Raw genomic sequence first — 21,674 nt, 5'->3', positions numbered from 1 at the left:
ATCTGGTTTAAAAAGTGGAAGTTGTTGTTTAACTCCACTTTGAATCCTAAGACTTGCCGTTCTTTGTGACGGCTCCACTGGAGTCAGCCCAAACAGATGTTCTTGCTGCGCAGTGATGGTGATGTGGGTCGTTCTCAGGGTTAACTAACCTTTCTCATTTTTCTTTTTCAAACAGATTGAAGTGGACCTTGGTAAAAAGTGCTGGTATCACTCCATATTTGCCTGCCCCATTCTTCGTCAGCAAACAACAGATAACAATCCACCCATGAAACTGGTTTGTGGTCATATAATATCAAGAGATGCCCTGAATAAAATGTTTAATGGTAGCAAGTAAGTGTCTGATTTCTTAAACATTAAATAAATCTTATGTGAAGATAAGATGTAATAAGGATAAATGAATGAAGCTAGAATTATGTTTTTACTTATTTATTGGTTTTTTGAGACAAGGTTTTTCTGTGTACTCCTGGTAATCTGTAGACCAGGCCAGGGTCAAACTCATACATTTGTCTGTCCCTGCCTCCCAAGTGTTGGCATTTAAGGTATGCAGCACCATGCTCACCCCATAACTAGATTTAGAAATTAGTTTCTTAACTATTCATTGAAAGTGGTAACATCTAATCTCTTTGGTTAGTTTAATCTGCTCAAGGATTTGGTGATTAGATTTATAAATGTAGTCTAATTCTTTGGGTAGACATCCCCCCCCCCCCCCCCCCCCCGCACCCCAAGGTTTTAAGAGTAATGTACTGTGTTTACTCTTTTCCCTTCTGTGATTTACTTTTCTCAATTAGGGATTTACTTTGGAGATCTTTTTATATGCTGCAACGTAGGCAGTATGCTGCCCTTTGTTATTGTTAAAGTTATCAGACTAGCATGGCATGGTTGTACTTGTACTTGCTTATATAACCCCAGCATTTGAGTAGTAGAGGCAGGAGGATCTGGAGTTTAAGATCACCCTCGACTACATAGCAAGTTGGAGGGGCTATCCTTAGCTACAAGAGATTGTTTCAACCTCATGCCTTCCTGCCTCCACCCCCCCCCCAACGTAGACTACTCTGCAGTATGGAAATATTATTTAGTTAGTTTCCTATTGATGAATACAGTGTTAGTGTGTGTTATCCACATGCAATAAATTCCTACAATTGTAATCACGGTTCAAAGTGCTTGGTAATTTTTATAGATAATGAGCCCAATTTTAAAAAAAAGTCTCAAAGGTATTCTAGTTTAGGCAGTTAGGGGAGTCTTCACTGGTGTTGGTTCTGGCCCATTGTGGGAAGACACTTTCCAGGGAGGTCTCTTGCTTGAAAGAAACTGTTTATGCCCTTCTCAGACCACACAGAAACCCTGGCAGTGCAGATCACTGGTGACCCTGTTCACATGGAGCCAGTGTTCTTTGTCACTGAAAGGTATGTGGACTGTTCTTGGTTCAGGCTTGGCAGCTCACAACAGATTTGCTGTCCTTAAATAAATTAAACAGTTCACACATTTGAAATTCATTTAGGGGCAGGTGCAATGTAAACCTTGGTGGGCTGAAATTAGATTTACTTCTGAAATTCAGGAATCAGTATTCAGAAAATTGTCTTTGTTTTACCTGTAAAACAATTTTCACCAGTTACTAGGTATTAAAGAAGCTGCTTTCAGGTGAGGGTCTGACTGGGGTGTTATTTTCTGTGACCCTACAAAGCCTGGCTGGCAGTTAATCCTCCAGACAAATCAACATAGAAGCTGGGCTTTTGCACATGTTGTAGGTGTATTGTACCTAAGTGCAAATGCAGTGCTCAGTGCTGACATTGTTCTTGACTCATTCTTTTCTATCTTGTATTCAGATTAAAATGTCCATATTGCCCAATGGAACAAAGTCCAGGAGATGCCAAACAGATATTTTTCTGAAGAAATGAGTTTGTTTGCAACTTGTAAGTGAAACTGAATTATGGGTCCATTCGAGACAAGAGCGATCCATTGACTGCAGCTATCCAAGGACTGCCGGGTTTGTAAGCTGTGCTCCAGAAGCTGCTGGCACACTCGTGTGCACGAGGGAGGGAGTGCTCCAGACGGGTGTTTCATAGGGCTTTTCACTCTTGGTCTTTGCTTCTGATCAAGTAAACACACCAGCAGTTGTCATTCAGAGCAGGTTTTGTACTTCCTATACGGTGATTTTTACTTCAAACAGAAACAGAAGTGGCCCTTCCTGACCTGTGTTTAGTACTCCTCCTGCTTTTCCTCCTGTCATCTTCTTGATAATTGTAAGCTTGAGCGTGTTTGTGGAAGAACTTTCTTTCTTGTTATGTATACATAATTAAATGAAAATTCTTCATAGGAGTTTGACAAATTGAATTGTGGTTATACAACGAATTTGCTTTTTTGTTTTGTTTTTCTTTTTTGGCTTAAGGAAGAAAGCTGTGATAAATTCCAAATGTATGTTGCTTTTTGATGTTTTTCTCTGCTCCAGCTCCTGCTTCAAAATCAGCACGCCTGCATTCGAGTTCTGTCTGTAAGCCCTAGAAGGCTTCCTGTTTAAAATCCCATCATGAATTTAGCAGGCTGATATGAAAATGAAAGAGATATTACTGGTTCTTTGCTTTTATTACCAAGAGGTGCTTTTTAAAAAGTGTATTTAATAAATGGAATTCTGAAGTTAGGGTGTTACTAAGTTGATATATGCTCTCTCGGTCTTAGCACCCTGCCCTTTCAAATCTGCCTTCAAGACTTGGCTGGGTATCACATTAGTTTATCATCATAGACACACAGTGTTGTGCATGTGTATATAAATATGTGCACCAGCATCAAACATTGTGTATGTGGAAGGGAAGAAGAAGCATGTTCCAGTTCTAAATGCAATTACCAGACTCATCACTTCAGGTCCTTAAGGATAGACACTAGCAACTTTTAGTGCTATGGACCATGTTTACTGCGGTTTTGTGTTTAATTAGTATTTGTTCATGCCTCTCTTCTGCAGAGTGTCTTATCAGATTGACTGTGAACCTGTATATTAGTCAAATGGCGACAGATAATGATCTTTTCTCTTGTGAGGTATCTTCATTTAATGTACTGCCCAGAAAGAGCCATGTGTAAGAGTTATTCTGTATGAGGAACTACATGGAAAAGACTTCTGTGGACATAATTCTGACTTAACCCTATGAAATGCTTCACCTTGAGAAGAGTGCTGTGTGGAAATCACCAAATAATTCACAACTTTATTTCATCTGATGTAGATCTGAACATCAACATAGGAATACTTTCATGAGAAAATGAAAAAAGTTGTAAACACAGAAGCAAAGAGAAATGTGACTCTTCCTATTGTAAACTGCAGATGGACTTGGTTTAAGGGGATGGGGTGACGGCTTTGGTGCTAAGTCAATTAGAAATTGCCAGCATTCACGGTGGTATACTAGCCCGATGGTCTTTGCTGAAATGTTTGCCTGGGAGCTGGCATTTGCTTGTGAAGGGAGAGACTAATACTGCAGAGAAGCCCTGTGAAATGACCGTGTGGTCAGCTCACCTTGATGGCTACTGTGTGCTGGGTTGGTTAGCCGGGATCATGATCGGCCCAGCTCAGAGTGCATGCTTTGTTCAGACTTGGCCTGGCTCACAGTGATTTCTGCTTCACTGTTGGGGTGCTCTGTCGAATCCTCCATGCCCCATGTAGCAGTGAAAGAAGAGCAGAGACCTCTGGACTAGCAAGGAGAAAAGGCATAGTACCAGGCAGGGTCCTGTTGAGGGTATAAACTCGTTTACTACAGATAATTTTTCCTCGGAATTAAATTCTAGAGTGTCAGACTTTTTTAAAACAACTTTGTTATTCCTAGGCCAAATTTAGTTTTTAGGTTTTTTCCCCATAACTTATTCTTACCTTCCAACTTCAAACATCTACATGACATTTAGACTTCACATAGAATCTGTGTGATACAGACATGTTTTTGAGGCTGGTGGCAAATCTTTTTTGGAAGCAAGACCCTTTACACAGTTGGCTCAGGCAGTTTTAAGGACAAAGGCTCTGCCTGGTCCTCCTGGTGCTGGGAGTCACATTGGCAGTTTCTTGCGAAGCTCATGAAACTTGAAGAAAAAAAAAAATGAGTTTTATCAAGTGTCTGGCCTTACGGCTTCCTCTGTAAGGTCTTGTAGTCCTGGTGTGCTGGGAGGGCAAGGGCCAAAACCAGAAACTTGATCTGACAATTTACCATGGGAACTAGGTCTTGAGCTCTTCTTCACATGTGTGGACTTTAACCTGTGAGAGACTGAGGAGAGGTGGATTTGAAGAAGCTAGACCTTGACCAAAGATGCTGACGTACAACCTTAGGACCTTTACACTCTAGAACCTCCTTCACAGTAGTGAAGACCACGCCATCACTGATGCCGTGCTCATGCTAGTGTGCAGGAGGGTGCCATCTGTCTCTTCAGGCTTGTCAGTCACTTGGGTACCAGGCAGGTGCCAGGTACAGCCACAGAATGGCTTCTTTGAGAACCATTTCCTCCTGGAAGTGGACAGAGGCCGCCATGGGACTCCGCTAAACCAGTAAAACCTTCTTAGCACATCGTTAGACTCGGGTGTAGCCAGAGCTCTCCACAGTGGCTACAGTTGTCATTGATCCTTTTCTCCTTTGTGTGACCATCACAGATGCCATTTCTGTTTTATTGATGACTATATGAGACTTTTAATACATAAATGAACGGGTATTGGTGCCTCTTTATTTTTAAAAAAAAATGAAGAAAAAGAGCCACCTCATATTCATAGAGTATGTATTTTGTGAGTGTGTGACATTTAATTGAAAATATGAAAGCTAGGAGGTAAATTTTTCGTTTGACTTTTTCCACAGCAGCTAATGTGTAGGGAGACGTTAAACCCACACCAAATCATGTGGGGATGAGGATCCCCAATCATCCTCTCCAGGTGGCCAGTCCCGTAGGCTGTGCCGTGTGTGGTTTCCACCTCAGTGGTGTCAGCCTTTGGGACAGTGCATATCAAAAGCCAAGAGCTCAGTTTATCTGCACAATTCAAGCTGCTGGTAGACTATACAAGCCCTCTGGTTTCCCAGCTCAACCTCTCATAGACTGACAGCCATGCTGTCTGTCTATCTAGTCAGCCGACTCAGGTTATCTTCAGGGAAGGTATGGAGACATGGATTGTTCAGTTCATCCCTAGGATGTGTATGGTGAAGACGAACCAAATACTTTTCACCATTGAACTGTCTGTACATTATCTTTGGTAACAATAGAATACTGTGGTCTTGCGGAACACACAGAGGGAACATGTAGCAAGGATCACATACAAAGCTTGGTGTTTCGTAAGCCTTCAGCTGACAGATTGTATGTGGTACTGTAGTGTTCACCATAAGCAGGTACAAGCTTCATGAACTTTTCATATTGAATTACAATTGAGTAGATACCAAAAATAGAGTGGCAAATGTATTTTAGTAGCAGATGAGGCAGTTAGTTTTAGGGTGAATTTTCCACTGTTGATTTTACTTCAAGATGTAGCAAGAGAAGTTTTTTTTAAAGGTGTTTTTAAGCTGTAGCAGGCATATGCTTCATTTACTTCCAAAGAGGCAAAACGAAGCTAGACTGGCCTACAGTGTGTGCTTCGCTCCACGGTATGGTGGATTCCTACACTATTTTAGCAGCAGTCTTAAGCTCCTCACGGCCAGGCAGGTGTGGGCTTCTGTAGGATTTAGTGCCTGAACATTTCTTTTGGGAAGGGGCTGGAGTGAATGTACTGGGGCGGGAGGGCAGCAGAAGGAAACAGGAGTGTGAGAGTGTGCATGTGTGGAAATTCACCATCACCCCCGAAGCTAGCAAGCAATGGCTGCTGGCCCTTGACTCATGTCTGCAGCGTGCATGGATTTCTCCACTATGTTTTCTAGCCTACACTAAGAATTCATCAGATCATCTTGCTCAGATGGCTCAGGATTGTATTTCTTTGGCTTATCCCGTGCTCCTGGGTTCTATAGTGTTTCTATAATTATGAATAGTGTTGCACTGTAATCTATCATATAGAGCTATATGTATGGAAATTTTTGATCAGTTTTTTTAAGAGATGTATCCTGTTTGCAAAGGCACAATAAAACTGCATCTTCTAGATTATAGGCAATAAAGGTAACAATAAACCTTACTTAAATCATACTGATACTCTCTGCTCATTTGATTTGGGGGGAAAAAGTCTTAACATATCCAGTAGTTTCAGGGATTTCATTTTAACTTAAAAATTCTGATATGTTTAATTTATAAATTTCAGACTGATACAATAGAGTTTGGAAAACTATAAGAAATGCTTTGTTAACGTGTGTATTCCTATGTAAAACACATGGCTTCTCCCGTGTATATTTTTTAAGATTAAAGAATTGCACATTTAAAAAGTGTTTTGTGGAACCAGTCTGTGAACTTGCTAGGTGACAAGTCCGGGTGGAGTGTGGAGGTGGTCATTGTGAGAGGAGAAAGTCCCTGAGAGAGTGTCTTTGTCAACACCTCACCACCAGCAGTGTGGGAAGAAGAGGTGACTGGACGCCTTCTAGAGCTTGAGATGAGGGGACTTTGTGTTTCCAGGTTGCTGGGGCGGGGTGCGGCTCAGCAGTGATGGGCAAGAACAGAGGCTGAATTGTCTAGCCTTAACCAGAAGCTAAGGCCATCTATTGAGAACAGGAATTGATTTGTGTGCCTTCTAGTTTTTAAAGACATTGAGATTGTTACCAAGGGAAAATCTTGTTTCATGAAATGGCCTGAAAGAGCCCCCAGAGGCAGCCCCGAGTGTTGACAGTTTCAGAGCAGAGTCGGGCCACCATAATTTGCTTTCCCTTGATGGCTGTCTGGTTTGTTTTCAGTTGCTGTTACAAACACCGTGACCAAAAGCAGCTTGCCTTTAAGCCAGTCTGTTGGAGTCAGTTCCTCGATTGGGGTTTTCTTTCCACGTTGACAAAACTAACCCGTACAGTATCATTGAGGGAAGGGCACTAAATAAACTCTACCTTTTAGTTGACTTAAACATTGCTAATTGTGGGTGGTTGGTACATGTTTAGGCAATATATTAGCGACTTCTAACTCCTTTGCCACATTATGGTAGCAGTTGCCAAGGCTACTTGAAGGGCATGCCTGCCAGAAACACTCTTCACTTGGACCTGCAGGTGTCTGGGGGTGACAACATTGATGAAAATGCTTGACATCTCTTCCTTCACATTGCATCTATTTCCTTTTGCTGTATTAACCTTTGGGTTGGGTCAGATTCTACATGGCTGCGTATGTAGCCATGTTGATTATTTGAGAAATGACCAATGCTGTTACAATACAGGGTTAACTCACACTAGACTTGCTTGGTTTCTCACCTGCTAACTCCCACTGAGGGCTAATGACACCTCCCAATCACCATGACAAAACACAGGCCATGACCGCAGTGGGGAAAAGGTGGCAAGGTCTGGAGAGAGGGCTCAGTGGTGAGGAGTATTTGTTGTTACAGAGAAACAACCACATGATGGCTCACAGCCATCCCTTACTCCAGTTCCAGGGGATGTCATGCCCTCTTCTGGCTTGGCACCAGGCATGCATGTGGGGCACATACATACACGCAGGCAGAACACTCATGTTATTAAAAAGTGACAATTGAATTCCTAAAAGATCACTCTCCTTGCTGAAAAGATGAATGCCCATCCCCTCGGGCCATCTCCCTTTATCTGTGACTCCTGTAAGTCCCAGAAGTGGGGAAGCTAAGCTTTGAGCAAAGCTCCCTCTTTTTCATTCTGTGGCCACTGAACAAAGCATTTCTGCCCAACACTTATCTCTCAGACTCTAGTTTCCTATGGGGTATGCTTTGGGGCCTGAGTCTGATAGCAGTGTCTGGGAAATAATATAGGTCTCTCCCAGGCACCTCAGGAACGTGTCATCTGGTGGTATAGTTGAGACTAGCATCTCACTTCTCAGGCCAAACTCTGGTGGTAAGTATATGTATGCAGGAATGCCCTTGGTCCTCCTGCGGCTCTGAGATCCCCAGGGTAAGTGTCCACTTAGGAGGGGTTACTTTTTACCTTGGGACAACCTGGAGAGGTGGCTCTGGTTAAGAGCACTTAATGCTCTTCGAGAGGACTTGAGTTCAGTTCCCAGCACCCACATCAGTGTTCACTGTAAGGGTATCATATTAGCAGAAAGAAGATTCTTCTGGGGGCTGGAGAGGTGGCTCAGAGGTTAAGAGCACTGGCTGCTCTTCCAGAGGTCCTGAGTTCAATTCCCAGCACCCACATGGTGGCTCACAACCATCTGTAATAAGATCTGGTGCCCTCTTCTGGCCTGTAGACATACATGCAGGCAGAACACTGCATACATCATAAATAAATAAATCTTTTTTAAAAAAAGAAGAAGATTCTTCTGGAGTGGTTTAAACCAAGAGCCAAAATTTGAATTCTCCACTTCTCTGTCCCTAACAAAAGTGTCTGCCTTATATTTACTGAAAGCATGGAAAACATGATATGAGAAAGGAGCAAGGGATCTCTTAATCATTGTTTACTAACCTTCATAAGGGAAGAAATTTATGATCCCTGTTGGCCCAGACTATCACTCAAAATCATACCAGATTACTTCTAACAACAGGTTACAACCTGTGACTTCCAACGTTTGTGATGGATATTTGTTTTTAAGGCTGCTTTCAACCTATTGGCTGCTTTCAGCAAATGCTCACTACAAACACACACACACACACACACACACACACACACACACACGCACGCACACGCACGCGCGCGCGCGCGCACACACACACACACACACACACACACACACACACACACACACACTCCAGGTCACAGGCATGGAAGAATATAATTTTGGGCTGGAGAGATAGCTCAGAGGTTAAGAGCACTGGCTGCTCTTCCAGAGGTTTTGAGTTCAATTCCCAGCAACCACATGGTGGCTCACAACCATCTGTAATGAGATCTGGTGCCCTCTTCTGGCGTGCAGGCACACATGCAGACAGAGCACTGTATATATGATAAATAAATCTTTAAAAATATATATAATTTTAAGGTTAAAACTGTGCATTTAATTTAACTTAGGTTGTAAAAAGCTGATTACATGGAAGCCCTATGGATAATAGCAAGACTGGCTACATTATTTTCTTGAAGGCTAGTTAAACTTAATCACAGGCATTTTGTTTGGTTGGTTTTTTGAGATAGGATTTCTTGACTGTCCTGGAACTAGCTCTGTAGAGGAGGCTGTTCTCAAACTCACAGAGATCCACCTGCCTCTGCCTCCCAAGTGCTGGGATCAAAGGCGTGCACCACCACGGCCCAGCTCACAGGCATATTATTAACTTGGTTGGAAAGTCGGGTAAAAGTTCGGTTTCTGAAGGTAAGAGGTATTTTCAGGGGGAAAAAAAGCCATCCTCACGGTCAACAACCACTTGTAACTCCAGCTCACGGCTGGTGAGATGGCCCAGCAAGTAAAGGCACTGCCACACCTGACAATCTGAGTTCCATCCGTGGGTCCCGTGTGGTGGAAGGAGAGAACCAACTTCCCAGATCCTTGAAGTCGTCCTCTGACCAACACAATGACACAGTGCACACACGCGCACACACACAGGTAGGTAGGTAGGTAGATAGATAGATAGATAAATGTACCAAAAGAGGTTTGTTTGTTTTCCAAACAGTTTCTCAATGTAGCCCTGGCTGTCCTGGAACTCACTTTGTAGACGGGGCTGGCCTTGAATTCAAGGATCTGCCTACCTCTGCCTCCTCAGGATGCTTAAAGTCCTAGGTCTCCATGCCTGGACTAATTTAAGAGTTTTTAAAAAGGGTATGCCAGCTTTGCCGGACTGGAAGTCTTTGAAAGAAAGAACTCCAGCTCCAGTGAAGGTAAGGGGGCACGCCAGAGGCACTCATAAATGAAGAAAGAAAAAAAAAATACTGGGGAGACCTAGTCGGTGTGACATAACTTGTGAAAAGTTCAGTACAAGTTCTCTTCTTACAGTATCTACTTTCCTTGGAGAATGGCTCTAGTCCATTAAAGAAGTCTATAAATGTGTGTTTCTTCTTTTGGGATAGGGAATATTACATATTTTACAAGTGGGGCACTTGGTTACCAAGAAATGAAGTCAACACCATGTAGCTAGTCCTTCTTGTTGGGCTTCCTTTTGGGACCACCAGCTCCCAAATAATGACATGGAGACTTATTCATTATGAAAGCTTGGCCTTAGTTTAGGCTTGTTCCATTAGCTCTTATAACTTAAATTAACCCTTTTCTGCTGGGCGGTGGTGGCGCACGCCTTTAATCCCAGCACTCGGGAGGCAGAGCCAGGCGGATCTCTGAGTTCGAGGCCAGCCTGGGCTACCAAGTGAGCTCCAGGAAAGGCGCAAAACTACACAGAGAAACCCTGTCTCGAAAAACCAAAAAATTAATTAATTAATTAACCCGTTTCTATTACATCTGCGTTCTGTCACGTGGCTCTTTACCTCTCCTCCATCCTGTATGTCTGACTCCCTCTGTGTCTAGCTGACAAAATCTGCCTCTCTTCTCAGAGTTCGGATCTCTGCCCGAAAGTCCCACCTAACCTCTTCTCCCTAGCTGTCGGCCATTCAGCTCTTTATTAGACCAATCAGGTGCCTTAGTCAGGCGAGGTCAAACAGTGACACACTTTACATAGTTTGCTCAAATGTCCCGTGGCACCAGGGAAAGGACTTTTTCTCTAGCTGTTAAACTGCTTTGAAGAGAGCCTTCTTCCGGGAAAACAGCTCAGGAGGTAGAGTGCTTGCCTAGAAATTCCCTGGACCATTGCCCAGCGAGTGGGTCAGGTAGAGAGCTCTCTTTTCCCCCAGCTGTGGCTCCTGCACATGTTCAAATCCTCCCAGTAGCTGGAGGACCTGAAGCAGCACTTACCTATTTCCCAAACTGTAGCCGACCTCCTCCACAGAAGAGACTAGAGGTGGCAATAGCAGGGGTTAAATAAAGAGCCTGTGAACCCTGCTTCCCGGCCCAGGCTGCTGCAGCCAGCAAAGTGGAGCGCCATCTCCCACTCACAGGGGTGTCATGTCAGGCATGATTGTATATGCTAGTTTAAAAACACAATAGAAAGGCAACTCCTAGGGAGCGGTGTTGGGAAGACATCGCAACAGGAGAATCGCTTGAACCTTGGAGTTTGGGGCTAACCTGGACAACATGGTTCAGTGGTAGAACATGCAGTTACTGTGTGAGACTCTGGGTTCAGACCCTACCAGGGGACATGGTAGTAGAAGGCAGCTGTATGTGCTGGCTGGTGACTTTCTTTTTTTTTTTTTTTTCTTTTTTTCTTTCTTTTTTGACCCACTTCTGGGTGCGTGGGTGTTCTTACTCTGTGACGAACACTCAGGACTTGGATATTTTATCACCTCAGTATGTATATTTTATCTCAAAAAGAAGTGATTTTGTGGTTGATGGTGGGAGATTTGTCATCTCAGCTGTCACCAAGAGAAAAAGAAGGCAAGAGAAGAGTTGATCTGTCCATTGTGACTGATGTGGTTATAGTACAGAGTAAGGAAGGGGACTGGTCTGGTAATTTTACTTCCAGGTGTATACCTTTAAGAAGGCATGTCAGGGCTGGGGGATGTGGCTCAGTGGCTCAGGGATGCTTGTGTAGCTTATATTCCCAGCACCACATAAACGGCATGGTGGCCCACACCTGGAATCCCAGCACCCGGGAAGTGGTGGCAGAAGGATCAGAAATTCAACAGCATCTTTAGCTACATAGGGATTTCAAGTCTAGCCTACGCATGAGACCCTTTCTTGAACAAGAAAACCAAACAAGCAAACCCCAAAGATGTGTGCAAGGTTTCATAGTATTAAGTTTAATGTTAGGTAGTAAACGGGGCACAACAAAATATGAAATGCTATTTAACCATTAAATGATACTATGTTTATTTACTAAAGCCATTTACAAAAAGTGTGGTATAATCCCATTTTAAAACCCAAGGTGTATATTTTTCTTACTTATATATGCATAGGAAACAATCAGATATGGGTGACTCCTAGTTCCTTCAAGTTTTTTATTCCATAGCATCTGTTGCTTATATAATACTGTGAGAGGAAATTCACCCTGGGGCAGTAGTCTTGACAGCCAGCCTCTTTCCTCAAGCCTACCCTGCCTCATCCGCACATCTGTCTTCCAGGCATGCCAAAGAGTGCTCTCCAAGGATTCTGGGAAAGTATAAACATGTCCGTGACCCCACGAGCACATCCCAGTCTAGATGTTTAGAAATGGGGGAGAGCCTGTCTACAGCTGCTCTGATGCACAAATCGTACTCGTAAAACCTCACCCTCTGTGGTGCAAAGGCCGAGGCAGTCACAGTTCCACAGGAGTCTCACAGAGGTGGTCTTCAGCAAACAGAGGGAGCTGTTTTCCAGGGCTGACTATACCCCTTGACTTGTAGGAGTTTGGACCGCCTTACAAGGAGCGCTGATGTTCAGGTGCATAAAGGTAGTCCTCCTCTCCTGACTGTGACGTCTGTGCTCATGGCCAGCGCTGAGCAGGTCACAGGTGACACTGCTCGCTCTCTTGTGGTTTGAGGCACACGCACACCACTACACAGCCTACACACTACACAGGCACAGCCCTGAGTAGAGAGCTCAGGGTACGGAGCAAGTTCCCCAGCTGGTGAGGGTTCCTCCAGCATGGGTTCTCTCCTGGCCCACAGATCCTGCCGTCCCTAGCTCTGACCTTCAGCCTCTTCTGTATAATGGGCAGACAGGGCATTTAGATCATCAAGTGGGTGCCGATCATCCCCTAACCCCGAGAACTCAGTAAGCTCTGCTGTTACAGTTTTCCACCCCATTCTGTGCACGCAACAATAGAGCTGACACCCTTGTGTCCTGTAGACTTATGTGGTCTTGTTTTGTGTCAAAGTGAATTTATAAAGAAAAGAAACTGCTCCCACCCACCCCACCCCACTAAAATAATACAGAGAACAATATATAGGAAGGTGGGAAATACTGGAAAAGGAGGGCTTGATCTCTTGCATGAAGAGGTCTCTGGCGTCATCTTACACGAATTTCTCTGAAGGGCCGGGCTTGCCTCCTTGTCTGACCAGGGGCCTGAAAGAGAGGCAGGAGACTGACCATCACTGTAGCAAGAACCTCTTTAATGAGCCTTGGGTGGCGCACGCCTTTAATCCCAGCACTCCAGAGGCAGAGGCAGGCGGATCTCTGTGTTGGAGCCCAACCTGGTCTGCATAGCACGTTCCAGGACAGCATCCGCTGCCCTCAGTTTTTAATGGCTCTGAGAACGTGTCCCTAGGGTGCCAGCAGGAATGGGTAAGCAACCCTTTTTTAAGCCTCGTGGTACCATTTAGGGGTATGCACTACTCAGGAGAGGTTAGAGAGGTCACACAACTATCAGGCAGCTGAAGCAGGATCTGAGCCCAGTTAGGCTTCCTAGAGCCTTCTGGAGTCTCAGGAAGGTGGGATATTGAGGCGAATTGTTTAAGAAACCAGGTGACTTATTCTTTTATTTTTTTTTTTTTTCCGAGACAGGGTTTCTCTGTGGTGTTTTGGAGCCTGTCCTGGAACTCGCTTTGTAGACCAGGCTGGCCTCAAACTCACAGAGGCCTGGCTCTGCTTCCCGAGTGCTGGGATTAAAAGCGTGCGCCACCACCGCCCAGCGGGTGACTTGATTCTGATCCCCACAACCCGAAATTGAGGATGCAATAGGGTTAAGGCGCCATCCTCAGTCAAGCGGAGTGCTGAAGTTCAAAGTCCCTGAACTTGACGTCACACTAAAAGTGGGTGCCCCGAATGGCTCCTCCAAAACCTCCTTGCCTTTCAGCTCATACTCAAACGTGTGAGTTCTAGGAGGCAACCTTGGATAGCTCCGGGTTTCACGGCAAGGGCAGGCTTTTCTGTTTTACATTTCAAAAGGAGAGTATTCAGAAAAAGTCAAGATAAGTGACTGTCTTGCCGAAGCAACCAAGTACACTCGATCATGAAAGCAAGGAAAACCCTTCACAGGCTTTTTTGTCTTTATGCCCTCAGCATACCACCTGCAACTCAACCACTCTGGATACTGTTACATCGCCTTGGTTTGAAGCGATGTCTAAGCTGCTAAAGGCAGATTCCAGCACGGAGATAGAAAACGTGCAAAATGTGAACCCGGATATGAAATTTTAAATACGTCCATCTACTGGAAGGAAATGTATATAGTGGGTTGTATTTAGCACTCAGCCCCAGCCAGCCTGCTGACCCGGGAAGGTAAACTGAGTTTTAGATGGAAGTTGCAAAAGCCTGATATTTGTTGGCAGTATGACCTGAGACAAATCACCAAAAGTCCTAAGCCTCAGGTTCCTCCTCTGTAAAATGGAGGGCATAGTAACTACTTTAAAGATTGTTACAAAACCTGAAATGAAAAGAAAAACAAAACATACAGCTGTCCTTACTATCCAAGGAGGACTTCGATATTATCCCTGCTTGGGGTACCCATCTTGGATAGCCAAATCTTTGGAGTTCCTTTTATATAAAATGGCATTTAGCCTGTACACGTTGCACTGCCACACAGGTCATCTCCAGATGGCCTGTAATACCTAAAACTGTAAAATCTGTTTATTGTTTAGGGGGAAATGACCAAAAAGAAAGTTCATGACGGGCATGCCTTCTGATGATGTGGGACCCATGGGCATGGGGCATGAAGGGCTGACTGCATAAAGCAGGCAACCGGCACACTGAAGCCTTGCTTTAAGAGGTCTGGCTTTGATCATCTGACTGTGATCCCATCTTTGCCCCTTCAGATGGGTTTCCTTATCTTGTAGCTGTGGTCTGAAAGTTGGGGGCGATGATATCTGCAAGACGAGGCTGCGGCTGCTGTGTAGATTCAGACAAATTCTGAGTGGAACCCCTTTGTCCCATTTTGTCCCTTTTGCCAAGCTGGGACAACACTTGTTAGATGATGCCACCTTTGGAAGGCAAGGGCAGTTAGATGACACCCCCTGGGGTGCAGGGACTGTTGGATGATGCCACTGCTGGGGGCAGGGGCTGTCCTAACATAAGGTCAAAGCAAAGTGAAAACTGAGATCTCTCTTAGATGCTGTAGTTAGTTTTCTGATCATTTCAGAATGACTGAGCTGGAATTGGGTGGGGCAGACATTTGAGCTACCAGAGAGCTAACTGCCTTTGCTTCTGGTCCTTTTATCCCCTAAGCCCTGACAGGAATTCAAGGCCCTGTGCTTTCACAGAAAAATTAGGAACTGGGGGCATTGTTTGTTCTATTTTAGTAATAAAACATGGCTTTCTCTTTAAAATAAAATGGACCAATCAAGAGGGTAAGTAGAGAGGTGTCTTGATACACCTCCAAAACACCCATATGGAATCATCTAGAACAAGAGGAGGACCCCATGTACTCCCGGAGCTATGCTGGGTTGGAGGGGAATTATTTTATTTTATTTTTTTGACGGTGGTAGAGGAGGTGAGCTAGACAGAACAGGATTTCCAGAAAGTCCCAGTGCTCTCCCACCAAGCCCTTTGTGGGCCTTCCTTTTCTCAGGAATGAATTCCAATACCTTACCTGCCTTCTTCTCCTTGTTTAGGGACTGGCTGACTCTTGCGCCCCTGCTACCAGGACTTCACTGTCACGACCTCTTTCTGAGTAAGAGTCCCCAACCACCTGCCACTGGGCAGCCAGAACCACTGGGACCATGGCTGCCCAGGGTGAGCAGGCTGCCCAGGGTGAGCAGGCCCAGAGTTCAGAAAAGTACTCACCTGGGACATTTGCAAACACGCCTTCGGTTCCCTAGACAAGGAAGAAGGGAGAGTGAATGAATGCCCTCTTGCAGTTTCCAGATGCCCTTTCAAGAGCGTTCTCTACTCTGGTCTTTTGAGGATCATAACTCCTCAGAGTTGGAGTGAACACTACTTTGCCAACCCTGTCCTCAAGCTTCAGTTAAAAAAAAAAATCTTAAATTTGGTTTGGTGGCCTATGCCTGTAGTCCTGGCACTCCCAAATGGAAAGAGGCCGAAGGACCAGATGAGAAGTTTGGGGTTATCCTAGGCTACATAACTAGTTTTAAGCTAGCCTAGACAACATGAAACCCTGTCTCCAGGCGGAGGGGGTGGAGGGACACACGACGACAACAGCGTTGTAAGTGTAGATGTGAGCGATGCTGGGAATCTGTAACCAGGCTGGCACAGGACTCAAGAGGAGCGAGTGGTTTGTGGGGGTGGAATTAAGGGTAACTCTCAAGCCAGCCACGGTTTTGACCCAGCTTTCTTGGGGCCAGGTCTCAGGGCCACAGCGGCCCCCTCCCTGGAGGGTTTATGCACTCCCTGGCTGTGCTAGCTGCTGGCTTAGCTGCTTCTGGCGGTCCTGAAATAGGGTTCTATGTTCCGCAAGGTTCTCAGAGGGTGGAAGGAGCAGCGGGGTGGCCTGCCTGTCTCCTGCCTCCAGGAAAGCGGCACCGGTCCTGCAGGGCAGCTGGGCCCCCCTAAGCCTGAACTTCATCTCCCCTAAGCCTGAACTTCATCTCCCACAAGGGCGGTCAGGGCGAGCACAAAGCACTTGAGTGGGGTAGACTCCTCCCCGCGGCGACTCCCCAGGACTTACTGTGGCAGCAGATGAGAGTGATGACCAGGGACAGCAGAAGGACCCCGCAGATTCCGGCTAAGGGTGCCCAGATGAAGATATTACAGTCGAAGTCCAATCCGCTCTTCTTCACTGACAAGGTCCGAGTGGGTGGCATTTAGAGACCCTCTGGGACAGTCCCCCGCCCCCGGCCCCAGCCCTTCTCCCCGCCCAGGTCTCCCTCCAGGATCAGGATTTGCCTTGGCAAGTAGCCTCCCAGGTTGTCTGCCCACCCCGATCACGGACCCTGAGAGCGTCTAACCTGAAACGCCCGCCCCGGGCCGGCAAGCTTCTGGTCGCTGGGACCGGGATGTCCCGGTAGTGGGCACTGGTGTGGGTAGTCGCGCCACTGGCGTGGTGGGCTTCTCTGCAGGAGCAACAGGATGCCTGAGGGTTAGGCTGTGGTGGTGGATGCACTGGTGCCCCAAACTCTTCCCGCTTAGCTTTTACCCAAGAAGACGCCTCCTCCTGGCTTTTTTTTTTTTTTTTAAGCGAGGAAGAAGGGACCCCTGGACAAGTGCCGGGCCACTCCCGCTGCTCGCAAGTGTAACCTTGGGCTTAGAACGCCTGGACCAGATCCCCGCAGCGTAGCAGCAGCGGCCCTCGGCCACCAAACGCTTTAGTCAATATCCGGCTCTAACGCCCCTCCCCCAGCCAACAAGGACAGGCCAATACACATATTCAAACTCCATCCCAGATACCGGGGTATTAAGAGTCACCTCCAATCCCGCCTGGCACCTCAGCCTCAGTTTTCTGGTCTGTGAAATAGGGACGGTGTGAAAGTAGCCCCCCCCAGGGGTCCCCAAGAGATTTAAGAGGAGGACGTCTGCGTGTGAAACGTGTTCAGATGTGACCCCCCCCCCAACACCCAGGGGAAGAGACCTCTGCGCCCAGACCTGGCAGAAAGACCGGCACGAGAGGACTGAAGTACACCACTGAGTTGCTTGTGACAGAGCAGAAATAGAAGCCTTGGTTTTCCTCGCTGAACTTGCTCAGGGTGAGGGTGTACTCGTCACCATTCTTCTCGCCAGAGATCTGATTTGAATTTAGGTTGTCATTCGATTTTTTCCGGGTCGAAGAGAGATAGATGAGGAAGGTGGGTGCAAGTCCGTCGCCCCGCTTCTGGAAGAGCCAAGAGCATCCTTGCGAAGTGGACAACAGCACTTTGCATATCAGCTTCACGTTCTCGCCACGTTCCGCGACCGCATGCGGAGGCGACATTTGAAAGGATTTCGAACCCTGGAGCCCAGCGAAGGCGTCTGCGGGGGGCCAGGTAAGGAGGCTGAGTCTGGAGGCCCCACACCCTCGATGTATTCCAGCCCTGCCCTCCCCGGGGTCACCAACTCACTCAGCAGCAGGGTCAGCGAGAGAAAGCAGGTCACCCGCGAGGCCATGGTGTGCTCCCACCAGCAGCTTAGGTCAAGCTAGGGCGCTATGGGAGGGGCCCAGGAACGGGGGGCGTGGTGGGTGAGGAAACTGGGCCCTGCGCCGGCTGCAGACTGAGGATATGATGTCATCCGAAGCCCCCACTGAAGAAACTGTTAGCCTCCTTTTTGCGGTTATCACCTTCCAGGGGCGAGGGAGCTCAGAGAACGGAGCCTTGCAGAGCAGCTGGGGGCAGCTGAAAACTGAGGTTGGGGGAAGAGAAAACGCTTGGAAAGCGGTCCTTGGGGATTGTGCTATTGCAAGAATGCCAGAAAAGGGGAAGGAGAAAGATCAAATCTTTCTTTCTTTCTTCCTTTTTTTTTTTTTTTTTGAGACAGGGTTTCTCTGTGTAGTTTTGGAGCCTTTCCTGGAACTCACTCTGTAGCCCAGGCTGGCCTCGAACTCACAGAGATCCGCCTGCCTCTGCCTCCTAAGTGCTGGGATTAAAGGCGTGTGCCACCATCGCCCGGCAAGATCAAATCTTAAAATAATAAAATAAAACGGGAGTGACAGGAAGGAAGGGAGAAGAGTGCCCACTCTTCTTCTTTTTCTTTTGGATAGGGTCTTGGGTAGCCTAAGCTGGCCTCAAACTCACTTCGTGGCAAAGGCTGGCCTTGAACTCTAGATCCTCCTGTTCTCCCGCTTCTTTTGCTCTCAATAGCGTCTCTTACGCTGCTTTGTGCCCCTCCCCACCTCCGTCTGATGAGGATCGGAGGTTGAGATGGAAAGAGGAAGGATCAGACACACAGCCATTCCAGCAAAGCAGACCGAAGACATTAACCAGAAGGGCTTTGCGCCTTCCACCAAGGAGACGTCCACGTGGGTGGTTCAGCTAGAGCCTTGGGTGGCACTCAGCTACTGGCAATATCCTTCCTTGGCCTCCCTCCCAGGGGACGAAACTCAGCTCAGTCGCCTCCCTTCTTAGAGCCTTGGCAGCCTTGGCCTCCATACCTAACTCCCTCTAATGGGATGATCCAGCCACACACTGTGACCATCATTCTTGTCCTGGGGACCTGACAATATCACCCCGCGACCTGCATAGCGGATGAAAACAACCCCCTGACTTGGTTGCCGACTAGCCCTTGGGTAGGTGCAGGCTCCGCCCAAGCCTCTGTCCCTGGCTTTTCCACGTCCTTGCAGCCGCAGCCTCACAGACAGAAGATGTTTCCTTCACTGCATACATACTCCTCTGTGTTTTCAAGCCCTGGCTGCTCTCTGCCTGGCAAATGCCAGGACCCGCGCTGTCTGTCTTGGACCTCCTTTTCCTCCCGCTCTACTCAAAGGCAAGCCAGCGAGCATGCGCGTACGTATGTGCGTGGCGCGTGAGTGTCCCGGGTGAATCTTGCGTGCAGTTGCTTACTCTTTTCTGTCCCGAGCACACGGGCACCTCATTCTTTCTTCCCCTCGGTGATGTGCTTTCCTCTCAGTTTCCCAGGGTTTCCACTTAGTGGCGTTTTCCCACTTCGAGTCCCACACAGAGTGCACCTCTGCTGCCACTGTTCGATTATAGCTTGAGGCAAGTCACCTGGCACTCTCTGCCACACACTTGAGCTTGCACTCCTTTGAAGAGGTTTGCTCTCCTGTTGTCTCTGTTTGAAGACAAGATCTCAGCTCCGTAGCCTAGGCTGGCCTGGAACTTACTATGCAGTCCAAGTAGGCCCTGGGTTCATGGTAACCTGACTGCTTCAGTCTCCGGGGTGCTAGGATTACAGGCTTGGGCCACCAGCTCAGTATGGCTGACTTATGCAGACAAGTGTTGGATGAGCTTCAAGAGCCTTGGCTTCAGCGCTCCCCGCTCTTAGAACATCGAAATGCTCGCTCTGACATGAGCATTTTATGTTCAGAGCTGTTGACGGCATCACTTTATGTATTTTGTTATTATTGTGTGTGATGTGTATGATGGGGGGAATGCGTGGCACACATGCCCCAGCATGAATGTGGATGGAAATCAGGACACGTTTGTGGCGTGGGTTCTCTCCTTCCACTTTTACATCCGGGGACTGAATTCGGGTCACCAGGCTCTCATGGCAAGCACAATACCTACTGAACCACCACCTCGGCTCTAAAGTGGCTTTTCGAATGACAAGAGTAATATATTCTTGACACAATGTTAGACAAGGGGCTGGGGAGACGGCTCAGTGGGTGAAGCATTGGCTGTGGGAGCCTGGGGAGCTGAGTTCGAATCCCCAGAGCCCACGCAATTCCATTGCCAGGAGGAAGGGACCGGGATGCCCGAAGCAAGCCGGCTAACTAGACTTGCTCTGGCAGTGAGTGAGCTCTGGGTTCAACTGAGAGACTCTGTCTCGGTACATGAGGTGGAGAGCAATGAAGCGCACCAGCGTTGGGCCTCCACACACTCCTGAACACACTTGGACGTGTGCACCTGTAACCCCACACTTGTGCACCCCCCCATAGGCACGGATGCATGCATATCACACACACACACACACACACACACACACACACACACACACACACACACCTGTAAATTTTAAAATGTCAGACAATACAAGACTGAGTGCAGAGAAAGGCCTCTATCTCATCTCTCCTCACTGCCCCCCAGTTCTCCAGTCAACCACTGGAGCAGTTGGCTGGGTCTCTCAGATGTCGTCTGTGCAGGTGTTCGTTCCTCATTTCAAATCACGTATTTCAAGGGTCTCGTTACGAATGTACATATATTTTCAATTTTCTTACTTGAGAGTAGGAGAAAGAAACTCTTCAGGCTGGTAGTTGTAGACCTACCTCATTCTTTTACACGGATGCATTCCACATGTCTGTTTCAAAATTTACTTCTGCTGGTGGGTGTTTAGGGAGTTTCCCATTTTATGTAGTTACTGTGCCAGCAAGGCTGTTGTATAAATATATTATGCCTGTAACATTTTATCGTTGAAATTATAAAATTCACACAACACTTTCAATTTTAAAGATATATATATTCAGTATGTGTACCATCATGTGCCTCAGCACTACAGGTCAGAGGACAAGTATGGGGGTCAGTTTTCTCCTCCTACTGTGTGGGTCCCAGGGATTGAACTCAGGTTGGCGGGGTTGGCAGCAAGCACCTTTACCCTTGTTGCTATCCCACTGGCGCCTCACATAAGAGGACGAGGACGCCTTCAAACAGGACGAGGGAGTCAGAGGAGGCAAAGCCTTTGTAATGGCCAACAAGTGCATGCTCATCCTGTGTCTGTGAGTGTATGTGTGCATGTGTAGTGTGTATGTATATGTGTATAGTGTGCATGTGTGTGCACATACAGTGTATATGTGTGCGTATATAGTTGTGTGCCTATGGTGTGTGTGTGTTGTGTGTGTGTGTGTGTGTGTGTGGTGTGTGCAGACACAGCGCTTCTCTTAACTTACATGAATGAGGGCAGCAAGGAAGCAGGTAGGTTCAGACCACCCACACAACCAATCTTGTTTTAGATGATAGTTTTCTCTTTCACTTGGTCACTGCTCCTCCTACAGGAGGATGTTCCCAGGACCCTGGGGGCCAACGGGGACAGTCAGAAGAATATGAAAGAGGGTGGAAAAGATACTTTTCAGATGAGAGCCACAGTCAACCTTCAGTTATGCGGATATTCAGAACCAGATCTCCGAATAGGATGATGGATGGATTTGAGGGGATAATAGCCATTCCATTTCAATCTCTCAGAAGTGAGCAGCTGTAGCTGACTTAGGAGCCTTCAAGTCCTGCAGCTAAGAAAACTGT

At 46.9% G+C, this 21,674-nt stretch overlaps 2 protein-coding genes across 2 annotated transcripts in view; one reads left to right on the top strand and one right to left on the bottom strand.

Annotated features, from left to right (window-relative positions):
* The window catches only part of Rmnd5a (required for meiotic nuclear division 5 homolog A), a 48,826-nt gene extending 42,479 nt beyond the window's left edge, over nucleotides 1-6,347 (top strand). The window contains exons 8-9 of the mRNA XM_076566910.1: nucleotides 176-330; nucleotides 1,824-6,347. Coding sequence (XP_076423025.1) covers nucleotides 176-330; nucleotides 1,824-1,887 — 219 coding nt within the window. The 3' untranslated portion in view covers nucleotides 1,888-6,347. The remainder of the gene's footprint in view (nucleotides 1-175; nucleotides 331-1,823) is intronic.
* Nucleotides 6,348-11,989: 5,642 nt separating this feature from the next.
* Cd8a (CD8 subunit alpha) lies at nucleotides 11,990-18,168 on the bottom strand. Its single transcript, XM_006991005.4, has 6 exons — nucleotides 17,889-18,168; nucleotides 17,437-17,799; nucleotides 16,803-16,907; nucleotides 16,523-16,633; nucleotides 15,682-15,712; nucleotides 11,990-13,029 (listed from the first exon to the last, which is right to left on the bottom strand). Exons 1-6 carry the CDS (start codon nucleotides 17,932-17,934, stop codon nucleotides 12,978-12,980), a joined length of 708 nt encoding a protein of 235 aa, XP_006991067.3. The 5' UTR covers nucleotides 17,935-18,168; the 3' UTR covers nucleotides 11,990-12,977.
* Nucleotides 18,169-21,674: the final 3,506 nt, after the last annotated feature.

The sequence above is a fragment of the Peromyscus maniculatus genome, chromosome 3, assembly GCF_049852395.1.
Source record: "Peromyscus maniculatus bairdii isolate BWxNUB_F1_BW_parent chromosome 3, HU_Pman_BW_mat_3.1, whole genome shotgun sequence".
Lineage (NCBI taxonomy): Eukaryota > Metazoa > Chordata > Mammalia > Rodentia > Cricetidae > Peromyscus > Peromyscus maniculatus.
The sequence above is the reverse complement of the archived record's forward strand: the minus strand, read 5'-3'. Positions and strand labels throughout refer to the sequence as shown.

What these genes read in the sequence shown, in the direction of transcription:
- Cd8a (XM_006991005.4), bottom strand. Translation starts at nt 17,934, where the DNA reads ATGGCCTCGCGGGTGACCTGCTTTCTCTCGCTGACCCTGCTGCTGA. An exon ending in GCCCGGGGCGGGCGTTTCAG is followed by an intron (nt 16,634 to 16,802) that starts GTTAGACGCTCT and finishes GGACCTTGTCAG; the next exon opens with TGAAGAAGAGCGGATTGGAC. An exon ending in CACTCTCATCTGCTGCCACA is followed by an intron (nt 15,713 to 16,522) that starts GTAAGTCCTGGG and finishes TTCCTTGTCTAG; the next exon opens with GGAACCGAAGGCGTGTTTGC.